The sequence below is a fragment of the Podarcis cretensis genome (assembly GCF_951804945.1).
Source record: "Podarcis cretensis genome assembly, chromosome: 2".
In the NCBI taxonomy this organism is placed as follows: Eukaryota; Metazoa; Chordata; class Lepidosauria; order Squamata; family Lacertidae; genus Podarcis; species Podarcis cretensis.
In genome coordinates, this window is record NC_137171.1 from 73,175,289 (window position 1) to 73,193,006 (window position 17,718).

General features: G+C 43.3%; 1 protein-coding gene across 4 annotated transcripts in view; it reads right to left on the minus strand.

The window, feature by feature from the left end:
* Positions 1–17,718, minus strand: part of CACNA2D2 (calcium voltage-gated channel auxiliary subunit alpha2delta 2) — a 544,797-nt gene that overhangs the window by 152,093 nt on the left and 374,986 nt on the right. For all 4 annotated transcript variants that reach the window (XM_079964404.1, XM_079964403.1, XM_079964402.1 and 1 more), the window contains one exon: positions 4,377–4,515. In XM_079964404.1, the coding sequence (XP_079820530.1) occupies positions 4,377–4,515 (139 nt within the window). The remainder of the gene's footprint in view (positions 1–4,376; positions 4,516–17,718) is intronic.

Sequence of the window (17,718 nt, forward strand, 5' to 3'; positions counted from 1 at the left end):
ACTCAGCTTTCTAAGGTTAACGCCATGCTTCCTATTTTGCTGTTAAGTTAGGTGGAATTAGTCTCTCTACACAAGGATATTAACGAGAGTTTCAAGCAAAAACAGACCTTTCCTAGCTCACAGTCTGGCTGAAAGGCAGTAAAAGTTAAGCTTCTATGTCGCTTTTGATTAGATTCCTAAGTGACTTAATGGAGAAATTTTCAAAGCATATTAAAGTCTCAAAGCAAGCAGGTGCCAGAGACTTAACAATGTGGATATTCAGAGCGGCCACTAAAGGGAGACCGAGAGCTGTACTTTCTAGTATGTGTTATATGCACAAGACATGGGAGCCCCTCTGAGCTCTCCCCAGTATACAGCCACAAAATGGTTGGAATAAGGAGCGGCCATGTGGGCTCAGGGAGTATTTGTGCACAAAAAGTCTTTAGAGCACACATGGCAGGGGAGCACAATTCCACCCTGCTCATAGGCTGTGCAAACACTGCTGCTTACTGCTCTTTGTTCCACTTACCTGCTCTATGCCTGAATATAAGGACCAGCAGCAAGGAGATATATTCAATGCAAACTATGCTGTGGCTGCTGCAGGGCTGAGGAAAGGGGTTGCATTTCCTTCAATGTAGGACTTCCAGTGTATATAAACAACAGCACAGACCAGCTCAGATTCACATCTTTTCTGTGGAAGAGGGCTGCTTGCATTTGATCGTTGTTGTGAATGGGTTCAAACAAACATTGGTCTTTTTTTTGAAGAGGCCTGGAATTAGGTTGCATCTTTCTATTACATTTTTTAACACTATGAATGCATGGCATATTCTCCATTCTAGATTTCACCCGGAAAAAGAAGCTTCTGCATTTGAGCCACCACATCACATTGCCATACATAGGAGTGTGCATATCTGGGCACAGTGCTTTCCCTCCTCTTAGATGGGCTTGTGGAGGCAAGTGCACACTTGTCAAAGTGCCTGGATCCTACCCTGCTTTCATTCACATTTGTTGCTGTCCACGGAGAATGCAAATTAAAGTAGCTTTCAAAAATCTAAGCATAGTGCTAGGCTTTTATATTGCATTTCAGTGGATGCTCTGAGACCTCCTTTTGTCTGCCAGCAAAGTTCCCTCAAACAGAAGCAAGTGCAGAGGCAGAAAAAGCCTTCGTGAGCCCTCAGCTACAATACAGCTGAGTAAAGCCAAGTCTTAAGAACAGCTCTTCCCTCCCATTTTCCTGTGGCAACAGAGAGACTAGTCCTTAGGGGGTAACAAAGAACTCAGAGCTCCTGGTGAAGATTCGAGGCTTTGCTGTGGCTGCTTCAGAGCTAGTGAAAAAGAATGAGTTTTCTACCCAGTGATGAGCCATGCAGGGACAAAGCACTAATTGGACTGCAAACAGGCAGCATCACTAAGAGCTTTTGAAAACACCTAGGGCCTTTTCCCACCAGACCGTAAATCTGTTGGAAGCATTTACACAGTAAAGGTTTTCCAGAATAAAAACCTTGATGATGGGTGAGACTAGATGCATATTGTAATCTCATGTGCTTGTGCAGGACTGTTATGATCCCAGCGACCTCAACAAATCTCTCTTTCATAATCATACATACATGCACATGGATGGGGCGTTTGTGAGAGAATTTGTGTGAAAGACTATAATTTAGAAAGGACCATATGAAAACACTTCCTTTCAACTTATCCCTCTAAAAAATGCATTTGGACTGGACTCCTATTTGTTGGATGTTACAGAAATCATATGCAGGTAGGGATGAATGAATCTGTCCATTTCAGCTTCTCTTGGTTTCTCATTTATTCAGCTCACCCGATTTCCACGTCAATTTGTGAATTTTTCTTTAAAAGTTTATGTGAAAATCTGTATGCATTCTTGTTGCATTTTTCTTAAAATATACAATTTTGTATGCAAGTTCACCTTACACACACATCTTTGTAAGAAATTATTCCTAATATAATTTTGCACATTGTTCTCAATGCATTTTTGTGTCCACTTTTTGGTTGGAGAAGTGCAAATTTTGAAGAATGGAAAATATTTCATTTTGTTTACTGGTTTAGGAAGAGAGAATCAGGTTTGTATTTCACGTAACCTGCCTAATTAATTTCTTCCTCATCTCTACCTACAGATGGGAGTTGTCATTCTTCACCCTTCTTTTTTTCTGCTTCCCTGATTCAAAAGCTGTGGCTATTATGGGATAGGCCACTTACTTTACAGTTACATTGGGGGGGGGAGTGGGTGTGTTACAACAGCAGAAAATCAGAAAGAAATGCAAAAAAGCAATGCAAATAAATAGTGTATCAAATAGAAATTTGATAGCCTGTAGTGCAAATTATGCACATAGCAAACTGTTCTGTGACTGAGCATTTGCAAAGATGAACTTGACGTCTTCTCTTCTGCAAAAAGGAAGCAAAAGCCAGAGGGAATGACAGAGACAAGGGCAAAGCAGTCTCAGATGCAGCGTAACAACCCTGATGGGCATGCGCACCATGACAATTCCTGCTGTGACACGCAGGAGAGGCATCTTCAATATGGTGCTAGAGAAACTGGCCGTGCCCCCACCTTAATTAGAATGGCAATTGCACTTTTCAAAAGCCAGAAACCATTATTTGGAAAACAACTGCCCAGGTGAAAGCTGTTCTCTGTAACGTCCACGGGAAGGAAGGCTCAGCACGAGAGTGCGACTATAAAGGCGAGGCTGATCAATACCAACTCTCAGAGAGGATCAAGCTGCAGAGCTTGCCAAAGGGCATGTAGCCCATCACAAAAGTGATGCAGGCAACAGCAGCAGAATAAAAAGCAACAGGTGGTTTTGGTGCAGTGCAGCTACACAGCAAACTGGCACCATACCTGCACCAGGTTTAGGCTGGTGCAGGCAGTTCCCTCACACAGGGCACCAAGCAAAGGAGGTGCATAATTATTATTATTATTAATAATACCTATACTGTGGAACCTTGGTTCTCGAATGCCTTAGTACTCGAACATTTTGTCTCCCAAACGCCGAAAACCCAGAAGGAACTGTTCCGGTTTTTGAACGTTTTTTGGAAGCCAAACGTCCAATGCGGCTTTTGGCTATTGTTTCTGGGTGCCTGCACCAATCGGAAGCCATGCCCTGGTTTTCGAACGTTTCAGAAGTTGAACAGACTTCTGGAATGGATTACGTTTGAGAACCAAGGTCCCGCTGTATTTAGATGAGTAGCTACTCAAAGTTGGTGTGCGCCCCAAATTTTGTCCTTGCTCATGGCACCATATTACCAAAGTCCGCCCCTGACCTTACCATACTAAGGCAGCAGCAATGAAACAATCCCAGATTACTCTAGTGTAGAGCAAGGCAAAAATACTTTGATTTTGTGTGTGTGGATGTGTGCTCATTTTTCAGTGGAGGCTGGGCTATTGTTTGGGGAAGGGCAGATCTGGTTAATCTCAGCTATAGTTTATCTAGCATCTATGTGCAAGGATAAATTAACCCAACTATATTGTCTGTTATGAAGCTTGAATAGTTAATCTATGGGAGAGGTGGGGAACTTTTTGTGGGTCTACAGGTGGCATTACCCTGGGGGAAAGCTTTCATGGGCCACATTCCAGCAGTGGCTGGCTCAGATCCAAAAGGGGTGGGGTTAGATGCACACAAAATCACATACCCTTAATATGCACATTCACATAGACACACAGTTACTTCTCATGGAAACAAAAGCATATATTTAATTTGCAGTAACTCTAGTCTCACCTTTCATTTTCTCTTAATTTCATGTATTTCATAAAATGTATGTACCACTTGGTTGCAGTAAAACCTCTGAGCTGTTTACAATAAATATTAAATTTATCAGTAAAAACAGTCAAAAACGTTTTTTAAAAAATAAGTAAATTTAAGAGAAAAAATGATTCAAATTCCTCAGACTCTTAGAAAAAAATTTGAAAAGGAAAAGCTAACAGCCTTTGTCTCTGCTGACTATAGAAAAGGCAAAAAGAACTCGGTAATCCCAACAGAAGATTGCAAATAACACCATTGCACAGCTGAACTGCAAGCCCTGCCTTACAGCCAGTCAAAGACTCAAACTCCAAGCTGCAATTGCTTCCCCAAAATTGCATGTGCAACTGCATATTACATGGATGCTTGCGCTCCTGGAAATATGCAAAAAGTCTGCCTCTCTGCTGAGGCACTTCTCCCTTCTTGCAGAGAGAGGAGCTGCAATCATACACACTTTGCCCAACATCAGAACCTCATTTCCCTCTCAGCTGCTTCCTGCTGAACAACTGGTGGGTGGAAGGGGCTCTAGAAGGCCAACTGTCCAGTTGCATTTGGCCCACAGGCCAAGCGTTCCTCACTCCTGATCTATGGGGGTTGTCTCCAGACTTAAAACGAAGAGTTCTGTGAAAAGGGGCAACTCACAGCCTTTGTAGATGTCTGTAGGTATCTGCACAGCTGCATAAGAGTAGTTAACCTTCGTTTTGAAGTTGGCATCTTCTGTGAACTCCAGTTTCAGGGAGTTGGACTTTTCTTTTTCAATTTCTTCTCCATCTGGATCTTCCTGGACAGGAAAAAGAGGAGACAAAAGTTCAGGTCAGTTTTATACAGAAGCAGCCAGCAAGCTGGTGCAGCAGATTGTATATGGCCTCTGCGGCTGAGTGGCAACCAATATGAAGAGTCCCCATTTTATCTGCTGGAGTTGCTTTGTAATATAGACAGATAGACCTGCTTTTGTGGGCACACAGCTGTTGATTGACCATCAGCATCACCCAACATAGGCTGCTGACATCATTGGCTCATGCCTGCATGGGATGTAACTGGCCATTCAGCAGCTACCTGCTTGCTCAGTGCTGACCTTATAATTCCCATAAGAGCAAGGGCTTCACTTCACTTGACAGCAGCTCAGCAGAGGTAGCAATATATATGCTACCTGCCACAACACCTTAGTGGCTGCTGCTTGTGGTATTGAAATAGGTCCCACCACAGTTCTGGACACCCCCCGGTTGGTTATAGATGTCGTCCATCTTTAAAAAGAAAATGCTAGTATTTTCAGTAACTTCCATTTGAACATGGCAGCTGTGCAGGAAGATCCACAGCTAACTCTCCTTGTTCAGCAGGTAGATATTATTTTTAGTGCAGTCTTCTCTTGAGCATGAGAAATCCGGTTCTTTAGTTCAGTTCTGAATGGGACACACTCAGCTTATAGCTCATGGCCTTGATCGCCACAGGACACCGCTGCTAGCAGTTTTTCCCTTGCAGCCAATGGTCCTGGCCCATTCCCTGGAGTGTGTGTTGCTGGGAAACCAGGACACTTATACTTCTGAGCCCTCTTCAAGTAAACTCCATAGCAACAGCAGGAGCAGCAGGAGCTGTGCCTGGAAGGGGCTGGGAGTGGAAGAGCTGCTAAATCTTTTTTAAATGCAGCCTTTGTGCGTCAGGTTGAGGTGGCTTGTAAAGCAAACTGGTTGAGAAGATGCACTGATTCCTGGCTCATTTCTTGGCTCTGTTTAACCTTGCCTCTCTGTTTTCAGTAGCATGGCAGGTATTAAATCAGACAAAAACCCCTTGAAAATCAATTAGCAGCAAAAGGCGACTATCAAAGAACAAATTAAAACTGAGTGGAGCTTAGTGCTTTGTCAATAAGCAATGCAAACAATATTTAATTATGGTAGAGAGAGATGGCAAACTCCCTGCTGCTGAGGCTGGAATATGCGCAGGTTCTTTCACACTCCACTTCTCTCTCCCTTCCCTGTACAGATTGCCACAGCTTTGGCAGTCAAATCGAACAAACTGAGGGCTCTTTTGTTCTTTGTATGAGGAGATTTAACCTGTTTGGAGAAGCAAACATGCTTTCTTCCTGGAGTATTAGAACTGAGAAATCTTGATCAGCCAGTACAGGCAAGAAGATGATGTGTAGGACATGGCACTTCCAAATCCAGCCTTTCCCAACTTCAGCTTGTTTGGACAGGGTATGGGGGGAAGTGGCTCATGGGAGGAGCTGCAGTGGGGAAGTGACTGGCAGTGAGAGCTAAGCACCCCTCTTATCCAAACACCCCCCCTCTGAAAGATGCTTTCTTCTAAGCAACGGTTTGTTTTGGTACACATGTTTGGTGTGTTAGACACAGAGGTGGGTTAAAAAAGAGAGAATAAGACTTAATAATTCATTGTGGCAGGGTCAAAACCATGATTCTATGGAACAAGAGATGGAGCTTTAAGATGCTATTAAGAGGCTCCTCCTCCTCCCACGCCAATAATTCAAGCATTGTAAAGCCATTAGCTATGATACCTAAATGGAACCTTCAAGTTCAGTATAATTCTGAATACTAGATGCTGGCTGGGGATAGGTAACAGAGGAAAGCTGCTGCATTCAAGGCACACTTTTGGACTCCCAGCTGACCACTCGGCCAAATCAGACACTGGGCTAGATGTTCTCATACTACCCACAGTGGGCATTTGCAAAAAAGCGCTTCTACTGTGACTTTTCTGACTCAGAAAATACAGTGGTGCCCCGCAAGACGAGCACCTCGCAAGACGAAAAACCCGCTAGACGAAAGGGTTTTCCGTTTTGGAGGCGCTTCGCAAAACGAATTTCTCTATGGGCTTGCTTCGCAAGACGAAAATGTCTTGCGAGTTCCTGCGGGGTTTTTCCCCTCCCCCCCCTTTTCCTAAGCCCTAAGCCGCTTATCAGCTGATCTGCTGATAAGCCGCTAATCAGATGATCCGCTAAAAGCCGCTAAATCGCTAATAGCGCTAATCCGCTAAGCTGTCAATGGGCTTGCTTCGCAAGACGAAAAAACCACTATATGAAGAGCCTCACGGAACGGATTAATTTCATCTTGCGAGGCACCATTGTATATCACAGGAATTTCTGTAGGTGTGAAATTAATTTTAACCCTGAATAAATTTCTGTCCCTAGCAATTATGCCACCTTGCTATCCAATGTTTCCCTCCTCATATTATAAGTGGGCATATAAAATAACCCCCTGCATTAAAAATGAACCTGGCTACTGGTCACAATGGCTGCAGGCTATCTCCAGAATGAGGGGAGGCATGCTTGTGATCACCAGTCACTTGGGAACAACAGCTGAAGAGAGTTATTGCCCTTGCTTGCGGGCTTCCCATAGGCATGTGGCTAGTCCCTAGGGAAAGTAGGGGGTGGTATTTAAGTAACTGTTACACAGATTATACCCATTAAAATTAGTGGGTTTCAGTTAGTTAAGACCATTAACATCAGAGTCTATTCTGAGTAAAAGAATACAACCCAGGATGCTGGGCTAGATAGGCATTTGGCCTGATCCTGCATTGATTTTCTTAACTATTTATCCCTTTCATTCATTTCTTCCTTGACTTCTATGTCCCATTCCACTCATGTCATGGCTGTGGGCTGCTAGTGAAGGAGCATGTGTGTTTACTGTAATAGGTTTAGCTGTATGTTCATTGTCACCTTCAAACAATTCTAAGAGGAATGCTTTCTATTTACAAAAAGCATGCCTCCTCCCTAGCATATGGCATTTAACTTAAGAGTTAAATAAATATCATTTATTAGAAACTTTACTCATTTATCTGGGTATGGTATACAGTGGTACCTCGGGTTACATACGCTTCAGGTTACATACGCTTCAGGTTACAGACTCTGCTAACCCAGAAATAGTACCTTGGGTTTAAGAACTTTGCTTCAGGATGAGACCAGAAATCATGCTCCGGCGGCGCGGCGGCAGCGGGAGGCCCCATTAGCTAAAGTGGTGCTTCAGGTTAAGAACAGTTTCAAGTTAAGAACGGACCTCCAGAACGAATTGTGTACTTAATCTGAGGTACCACTGTATAGGCCCTTTCAAAAGCCTGTTGTTATCTTAGCTTCCTGTCATAGTCTTCTCATGCAGTTGCTGAGTTTAGTAAGAAAGCTACATACTGCAGTTAGCTATATTTTGCAATTTCATATTTGAGTTCCTTCAGAACTCTCAGATGAATGCCATCTGGTCCTGGTGACATATTACTCTTTCATTTATTTGCTCTTCTGACATGTCAATTTGTGACAATTTCTTTTGCTGCTGGTATCTCCCTGATGTCATCTGCAGTGAAGATTGATGCAAAGATTTCCTGCACCAGAGGTTCTCTGCACTGACCATAACTTTCTTTAATGTGCTTTTACCCTAATGGCTCTAGCCATTTCCTAGCAGACGTTCAGTTTTTTTATCTGCCTTGGGAATATTTTTTCTGGGGTGGGAAGGGAGCACATAAAGGTTTTTTTTAGCAGCTACTCTTGAAATGTGCTTGGCTGATTTCCCTTACTACAGATACACACTGCCAAAATTTGTCCTTTTGGCTGTTTTTATTTATACATTGCATTTCCTTCAGCAGCCTCATTTCACTACCATCGATTCCTGCTGGGGTTCTTTCCGATTGTTTGCAGCCTTCCTTAAAATTGGAAGTGAATGCTTATTTAAATCCTGGGTTATGGTATATATGTATAGCTCCCATGAAACTTTTATTCATTTTGCATCTGCAATGCATTCCTTTCAGTCCCCTCTTCCCCATGCAGCTGCCGTGTGTGAGGCCAAGCGCTGTGGCAGTGCCTCATCTCATGCGCCACACCTACTTACATGGGAACTCTCTGATAATTTGTAACAAAAGGCTTCATCTGTGACACTGAAAGCTAGATATATTTTCTAAACAATTAATAGCCAAAACCTTCTTAGCAAAAGAGTACTTCTATGCCAAGGAAAAAATGGAGACATTGTTTGCAGAAGACTAGCATTTCTCTAGGACTTTAAAGACAGCAACTGAAATAACTAATGGGGAGGAAAATGTCCCTGTATATAAGCTTGTTTTCTGCTTCTGCATGCCAATTCATAGCTTCAAGATTTGGGTTGGAGAAATACAATGGGACAATGATTGCATATCAATTAATTGTTTGGGGGAAGATTTCCGTTTTGCATATGCCATTCCTAACAGTATCTGCAAGCACACATTTGCATCTGCCCTCTTGCTGAATATGCCTTGAAAAGATTTGATCTAGGACCCAAGAAATGAAATACAGATGAATTTTATCTGCCCCCTTCAGTTTCAATACTTTTATAGTTCAGTACCACATGTTATAGGGACGCAGGTGGCGCTGTGGGTTAAAGCCTCAGCGCCTAGGACTTGCCGATCGAAAGGTCGGCGGTTCGAATCCCTGCGGCGGGGTGCGCTCCCGCTGCTCGGTCCCAGCGCCTGCCAACCTAGCAGTTCGAAAGCACCTCCGGGTGCAAGTAGATAAATAGGGACCGCTTACCAGCGGGAAGGTAAACGGCGTTTCCGTGTGCGGCTCTGGCTCGCCAGAGCAGCGATGTCACGCTGGCCACGTGACCCGGAAGTGTCTCCGGACAGCGCTGGCCCCTGGCCTCTTAAGTGAGATGGGCGCACAACCCCAGAGTCTGTCAAGACTGGCCCGTACGGGCAGGGGTGCCTTTACCTTTACCTTACCACATGTTATGTGTGTGAATCAGCAGTCACCAGGGCTAGAAACTTTACTGGAATTCTATATTATGTTCATAACCAGGGGCTTACAAGCAGGAATCTTCCCTGCACTAAAGCATCATACAGGAAGAGGGTTTACTCCTACACTGTGGAGCTCCTTACCTGTAGAGCTTTGGCAGGAACCATCCCTGCTACTTTCAGGCATCTTCTGAAAGCTGTGCTGCTTAGACAGGCCTGCATTATATGAATTTTTCTTTAAACCAACTAGTATCTAATGTTTTGGGGGACGCAGGTGGCGCTGTGGGTTAAAGCCTCAGCGCCTAGGACTTGCCGATCGAAAGGTCGGCGGTTCGAATCCCTGCGGTGGGGTGCGCTCCCGCTGCTCGGTCCCAGCGCCTGCCAACCTAGCAGTTCGAAAGCACCTCCGGGTGCAAGTAGATAAATAGGGACCGCTTACCAGCGGGAAGGTAAACGGCGTTTCCGTGTGCGGCTCTGGCTCGCCAGAGCAGCGATGTCGCGCTGGCCACGTGACCCGGAAGTGTCTCCGGACAGCACTGGCCCCTGGCCTCTTAAGTGAGATGGGCGCACAACCCCAGAGTCTGTCAAGACTGGCCCGTACGGGCAGGGGTACCTTTACCTTTACCTATCTAATGTTTTTAATTGTGTTTAATATATATTTATAGATTGATTTTATTGCATTTTATATGTTGAATGCCTCCTTGTTATAGTCTATGAAAGAGTGGATTATGAATTTATTATTATTAATTTCATTTCTATACCACTTTATATTTTTAAGGGAAAAAATATTGAAGTGTTTTATTATTATTACACATTGAAACATCAAATAAAACAATGCAGAATAAAACATTATGGAGTAAAGTCTGATATAAAGTATACATTCATAGCAACATTAACAGGAAACTATTTACTAAAAAAATTCTGAATAAAACATTACAAAGCAGGTCAACTACAGAACGCACATTTAACGCAGCAAAGTTAACAAAAACAAATTATCTTCGACATTTCAAAGGAAAACATTACCATTCCAGTTTGGTATTGTCTACTCTACACCTTGCCAACAAAGGTCTGTATAGTAAAAGCTATGGTTTTCCCAGTAGTGATGTATGGAAGTGAAAACTGGACCATAAAGAAGGCTGATCGCCAAAGAATTGATGCTTTTGAATTATGGTGCTGGAGGAGACTCTTGAGAGTCCCATGGACTGCAAGAAGATCAAACGTATCCATTCTGAAGGAAATCAGCCCTGAGTGCTCACTGGAAGAACATATCCTGAAGCTGAGACTCCAATACTTTGGCCACCTCATGAGAAGAGAAGACTCCCTGGAAAAGACCCTGATATTGGGAAAGATGGAGGGCACAAGGAGAAGGGGACGACAGAGGACGAGATGGTTGGATAGTGTTCTTGAAGCTACCAGCATGAGTTTGACCAAACTGTGGGAGGCAGTGGAAGACAGAAGTGCCTGGCGTGCTCTGGTCCATGGGGTCACGAAGAGTCGGACACGACTAAATGACTAAACAACAACAACAACAACTCTACACCATGGGTAGGCAAACTAAGGCCTGGGGGCTGGATCTGGCCCAATCGTCTTCTAAATCCGACCCATGGACGGTCTAGAAATCAGCATGTTTTTACATGAGTAGAATGTGTCCTTTTATTTAAAATGCATCTCTGGGTTATTTGTGGGGCATAGGAATTCGTTCATTATTTTCTCAAAATACAGTCCGCCCCGCCACAAGGTCTGAGGGACAGTGGACTGGCCCACTGCTGAAAAAGTTTGCTGACCCCTGGTCTACACTATCTGGCAGTGACTCTCCAGGGCTCATGACTAGATTATTTACCAGCTCTTCCTGGAGATTCTGGGGATTGAACTGAGGACCTTTTGTATGCCAAACACGTGTTCTACCACCAAGCTATAGCCCTCCCTCTACTATTTGTTAGAAAGCACTGGTACCTGCTGGAGCTCAATATGTAGCCAATGGATCACTTTCAGTTTGGCAAGCCATAAATTGTCCAAGCCTAATTTAGATTCTGAGATGTCAGGGCTAGGACCTGTTTTATCTATGCACAGTGCCTAGTTAAGTGTTATACGCTTTTGCAAATATTGTATCATAACTGTTTAGCAACAAGATGTTCAAGCTTTCTTTGCTGGCAGAAAGCCAGGCTAATATTCTGTTGTATTCTGTCATCATCTCTCTACTGATGCTCTGGACACAGACTGGAATCATAAATGACATTGAAAGCATTGTAGGAAAGGCTAATTTTAGCCCACTGAAGTATAACTGTGTAGCTACCAGCAGAGACCTCCTTCCTGGATGCCATCCTCACAAACAGCAGGTTAGAACAAACTTATTTTTTCATGCTTTGTGTCAGAATGAAAGAAAGGTTAAATTAAGTTATTCTGGACTCTGTGGCACAGAACAGAATAGTCAAATTGTAAGAAGAGCTAAGCTTTCTTTAGTTCTGACCCTTTGCTGAGATAAAAGAAAGCACTCATTGCATGATCCATTTCCCTGTGCATAGCTCCTGCTTTATAGCAATCTGCTGTATGAGACTGCAGGCTTGTCCACACTTGAGCATTCATTAGCTGCCAATCCACATTTCCTCCATTTGAATCAGACTGGAGTAGTCCATACTGTGATAGGAATTTTGAGGTCTTAGATATATGTTAAATGTTCATAAGTGTACCAACCAAGCACATACATAGATCAGCACAGGAAGACTGACCTGGAACCATTTTGATTCCCAAACTGTCCCAAACTGACCAAATGTTTTCTCTGCAAGGTCAAAGCAAAATGGAAAAGCCTCCCCGTTGTCTTTTCCTGCACAAATCCTGTCTTAAAGGTATGTCTGTGTTTGAACAGGGTGTGAGCCTGTGACATGGCCCAGGAACTAAGTATTTATCATTACAAAAGACTGGCCAGGCTACCCAGGCAATCCAATCAAGTAACCTGCCAGACAGGAGATAAACAAGGACAGGAGAAAAACCACATTCAAATTTCTGTTTTAAGACCGCCTTTTCTGTGATATAGGTATGATGTATCTGAGGGGTGGTCTTAGGTTACACCACTTCTGTGATGTATGTATGATGTTTCTTTTCTGTTCTGGAACAGCTCTTGAAAAACTGGAGTGTGCTATATGATCTGCAAATTCTAACTGTTTGAGAGTTAGCCTCCCAACAGGTTGGCTACTGCCAGAGATCCAGCCAATGGCGCCATAAAGGAAAAAAAAGAAAAGAAAAAGACACACAAGTAATTACTATGAACTAAAATGCTCATCTGATTTGAAAAAAGTTTTCCCATTGATTCTAACCACTGAATCTTTGCAGTCAAGTAGAAACGCCAAGAGGGGCTTTAGAAAGAAAAGTCCAGATAATACAGCTTCTGCTCTCAATCTTCTCCAAGCATATTTCACACCTGATGGTTCTTTCTGATTGCAGCTGCAACAATCAGATGCATTTGAGACAACAGAAGCAGGCCTCAGGTCAGGTCTTCAAGAGAAGTACTGCTTTGTTTGATCTGGCATAAAGCCCATCTAGTCTTCTGTGGCGGCTGGACAGATGACATCTCAGACTGATGCTGCGTAACAGGGCAGGAAGCAGAAAGCTCAGAGACCTCCAAGGCTATACAGTAATACTTGTTCTGCATTCTGATGGCGATGCCTCTCAGAAGCATGACAGACAGAAGCAAACAAAATGTTCCTTTACTACAGTGGCCGGAACCAGCACTATCCCCGTGGTAAAGGGGGATAAGATTTGGACAAAAGTATGCAAAATCAGTTGTGGATGGTGTGTTGGGGTTGCGCCCCCACCTGGCCTCCTTCTGCCTAAGTCGCAGCTACAAAACAGGTTGGCAAGGGTGAGGGGGCAGTGAGGTGGTGAAAATGTTAGAATTCCTGCTCCGTGGTTGCAGTCATGGAGTTGTTGTCTATCACATGACGGTATATGTTTTGACTCCACAAAGTGGGAAGTGACAGAGACAGGATGTTTGTGTTACTATGTCCCGTGAAGTGGGACTATTGTCCTTTGTTCTTTGTCTTTGCTGTCTGATGCTAGAGAGAGAGGGAGCAATGTTGCAGTGCTCTGTGTGTGTTTATATGTAAATAAAGTAGATTAGCCAAACTGCTGAGTTGCTGAGGTCTGCCATGCAAGCTGCGAAGACTCTGTAGATCCCTAAGTGTGCCAATGTCTGTTGGCATTGGTCACTGTGATGTTCGGGCAGAAGAAAGCTTTTGAAGCTCCCAAACAATCGACCAGGAGGGAGGGAACATGCCAGTTGGGCATGTGTCTCTACAAGGGCCCTACTCAAGTGTAGGACGAGCTCCTGACAGAAAACATGCCAGCAGGAGCAGCAGATAGGCTCTCCCAGTGCATCTGCACCTTGCCAACCTGACCACCTTTTCTCCCTCATCTCTCCCTCCATCCTAGCATGCAGCAGTGACTTAGCCAAAGGGCAATCAGGTGAGCAACGCAAGACTGCTGCCCTCAATATTAGAGATGTAACGTGGAATCCTCTGGACTCCCACTGAGCAGCAGGTGTGGCAAAGGTGCTCCACAGAGCAAAAGACCCTACAGAACCCTACTATCATATAGACAAGTCCAGGGCTGTTAAAGGCACAGCTCAGCATTTCTGAAAGGACAAGCACTGACTGCTTTGGGGATCAAATACACTATTACTCTTTGGCAACAGAGACTTCATTAGGGACCTCATGCTCTAGGGCAGTGCATTTGTATTGTGCAGCGGCAATCAGCAAGAGAACACTTATGAGCTGGAAGGTGTAGGGAGTTTTTAAAAGTTTCCAATCTAGTAAAATCTAGTTATATTTAATAATAATAATAATAATAATAATAATAATAATAATAATAATAATTTATTTATACCCCACCCATCTTGCTGGTTTCCCATAAAATACACAATGGTATATTTTATGAAACTACGTATAAAGTCAGTTTCAAACCGAAAGCTTCTCTTTTGAATCAATGAATGTAATGAAACGGAAGATAATTTACGGCCTTGAAACTGGTACACACTAAGTATAAAAGCTGCATAGTAAAAGTACAGAAGGTTATTTTTGTGTGTGAAAAGAGCTGAAATAGGATTGTATGAATTCATTAAATACATGTTCCTCTGAACAATGCCACCTGCACAAGCTTCTGAGATTGGTTGGTTATCCTAGACTGCAGAGTATTTCTGTGTCAGGTAGGTCCTCTTGTTGCTCATAATAAAGAATTCATCCTTATTTGTGCATGCAGTTTGCAAAATGATTTGGAAAAAAAGTGAATGATTCTTGCATCCCCAACCAGGGATAGTCCCAAAACACTAAACCTAGGGATGGACAAATAGGTCAGCTTTGGTTTCTCTCAGTTTCTCATCCCCCCACCCCAGTTTCAAGTACAGTTCTCCCACATTTCCACATCAGTTTCCTCCTTGCTCCATACGTGCAAAAAAGCTACACAGTGGTGACCTGAATCTATGGAAACACTGGTAGAGATGTATGAGGGGAACCAGAAGTGGACTGGTGAGAATACAGATTGGAGCCAAGAGGTGGTAATCCAGTCATGCAAGCCTACAGCTTCTTTCTTCTGTCCTGCTCCTAATAGTATCTAGCATGTACATAACATCCGAAGAAGCAGCCTTGGTCAACGCAGCCTCCAGGAACAGGCCAAATGATCCTGCACACCTGCCCCTCCCCTGCTACCTGTGTGGATCCACAGCTAAAGCACCTCCAGGCTTGCAAGCAGCTTATTTATAGCAGATGACATTTCCTTAGGTAAGAGGTTGCCACTTACACCAGAAGGAGCGAAAGCGTTACATTTCTAAAATCAGCCCCTGCCCTCCCTGCCACGTCATGCCTGCCCCTGACAGGTGCCAATTATGGCATCGCACCACTGTAGACACAAGCAAGGGAGCAAACCGCCCACTCTGCAGTTCGTCTCAAATGACAGAGCCTAACGATATAATTGGAGTGATGTTGAGGAGGAGAGCAGAAAGATAAGAGGCAGCAATTTAATCCTGCAGGTGTGTAAAAGGGAGAGTGTGGGGAGAGGTAAAGAAGGATAAGTATTTCTGTACATTGTTTCTGGGCTACAGAGAAAAATGCACAGACACTCAGTGCTGCCACTCTGCACCCCATAATAGGCAGTGGCCATATCTGAGGCCAGCTGTGACTACAAGCAAGGCAAGATCAGGCATTAGAGGTGGCTCAGTGGACTGCAGCTTGCATGGCCCTGTTTCTGAAGAATGGATGGGGGAGAAATTTCATTCAGTTCACATTTAAAGGGGAATTTGACTAATCTGCACTTTCCAAAACAATAAGCAAACCGAAACCCAGAAAATGTGGGTTACTCTATCTGAGTAATGTGCACAGATATGCATAATATGTGCATAAAAATGCATATATTTGTATAAATGGATAAAATGTAGTAGAATGGAGAAAACTGCATTATAAGGGACAAAATTGCATGCACAATTGTATATATTAGGAGAAATCTGCACCAAAAAATTGATGAACTTCCATGAGGATTTGCTTCTTCTAAGAATAATCACTGACTGATGGGGAGAACTTAACTTAAGTCTAGAAAAATGAGAAACAGAGAGAAACCAAAGTTGACAGATTTGCGCATCCCTGCTTAAAAGCATCACTGGGCTGGAACTATGTACATCTCGACTTCTTAACATGTTACATTTTTAAGGTGGAAATCAGGGCCACAGTAGACATAATGTGGAAGATTTTTCATTGGTGCTCAATAATAATAAAAAAGCAGTCACAACATACTTCAACCTTCATCAGAGCCTCATCTCTAGGATGGAAGGTCAACCCTTCTCAGCCTTGCCATTTTCCCCATCAAAATCATCTCATCCCCATGCAGCTATTAGCTTTGATGGGGGGAAATTCAAGAGTCTGTATCGTGTCTTATATCCCCAGCAATCCCCAGCAGAGCTAATAGCAGCTTTGTGGAAGGGGGTGATTTAGATCAGGAAAATGGCACAGGATTAAAGGGTTAATTATACCCATCCTCCAGTGTTACCACCAAAAAAAACAAAAACTTAAAAACTGACTCCCTGCTCTGAAGTGGTGATGGTGGGGAATCCATTTCAGAATTTTTGCATATCAGATCAAAAATCTCCTGTGTCCTTTTGGGTTTTCAAATCTCTTTGCAAATACATGCACCATAGAGGCAAACTTTTCAGAGAGCTGATTGGCTGTGGCTCCCTGCCAAGTATAAACCATTTTCTTCTGTTGAATAATATGTGAAATTACCTTTAGAAGAAAAGACTAGTTTCAATCATTAAGCATTTTGTTATGCTCATCTGTGTTTTTTTTTTAACATTAGCTTCTTTATTTATTAAATTTCTGTACTGCCCTTCATCCAAAAATCACAGGACAGCTTACAATATAAAAACACAGAATATGTAGCATAGCAACAAACAAAAAACAATAGCCCCTCTACAGTTTAAAGGGCCATCAATTGTTTAATTGGCCATTAGTTCCCTGCAGTGAACATCTCATTTCGCCAAACAGATGGAGTGACTCTGCAGAGCTTCAAGACCTGCTAGCATTTCAAGTTGTGACATAACACCATGTCCAGGCACATTATTGGTTGAGAGGGTGGTTGAGACTACCACCACTGGGCATCATGGGGCCACCCAAGAATGCCCCTGGGAATGATATTGTATGGTGACACAGCATCATTCCCAGGGGTGTTCTGTCCCAGAAATGCAGCAGGACTGCTAGAGGCACCAGGTTGCTGCTTGCCGTGTTGGAAAGCCTTTCTTATTATTATTAAGAAAAGGAAAGAAAGGAAAATAAAAATGCTTGACCAAGAGTCACCCTGAAAAGTTGCCAAAAATTCTCACCCAGTTTTGTCGGGCAACAGATGGTCTGATCTGGTAAAAGACAGCTCCCAAAATCCCATTCCAGATAGAAAAAGAATGAAAAAAGAAAATTGAGGTGGGGGGAATATTTGGCCCCGTTTGAATCAAGAGCAAAGAGCAATCTCCCTAACAAAATATGTACCTGGCGATTTTGTCACCAACTACTAATGGAGTTTTAGCAGTGATTCTGGCTCCATTAATCCTCTCTGGTCTAAGCTTCCAATTATACAGTAACACTCTTTTGGAAGCAGTTCCCACTGAAATCAAATTATTTCCAAGTAAATGTAGGGTTCTGCTTCTCTCCCACAAAGAAAAGAATGGGAATTTAGTGTGAAATGAGAGATTGCTTAAAATGCCGAACAGTCTGAAGAGAGGGGAAGGAACTTCTTAAATTTGCTCATTCTGTGAAGTTGAAAA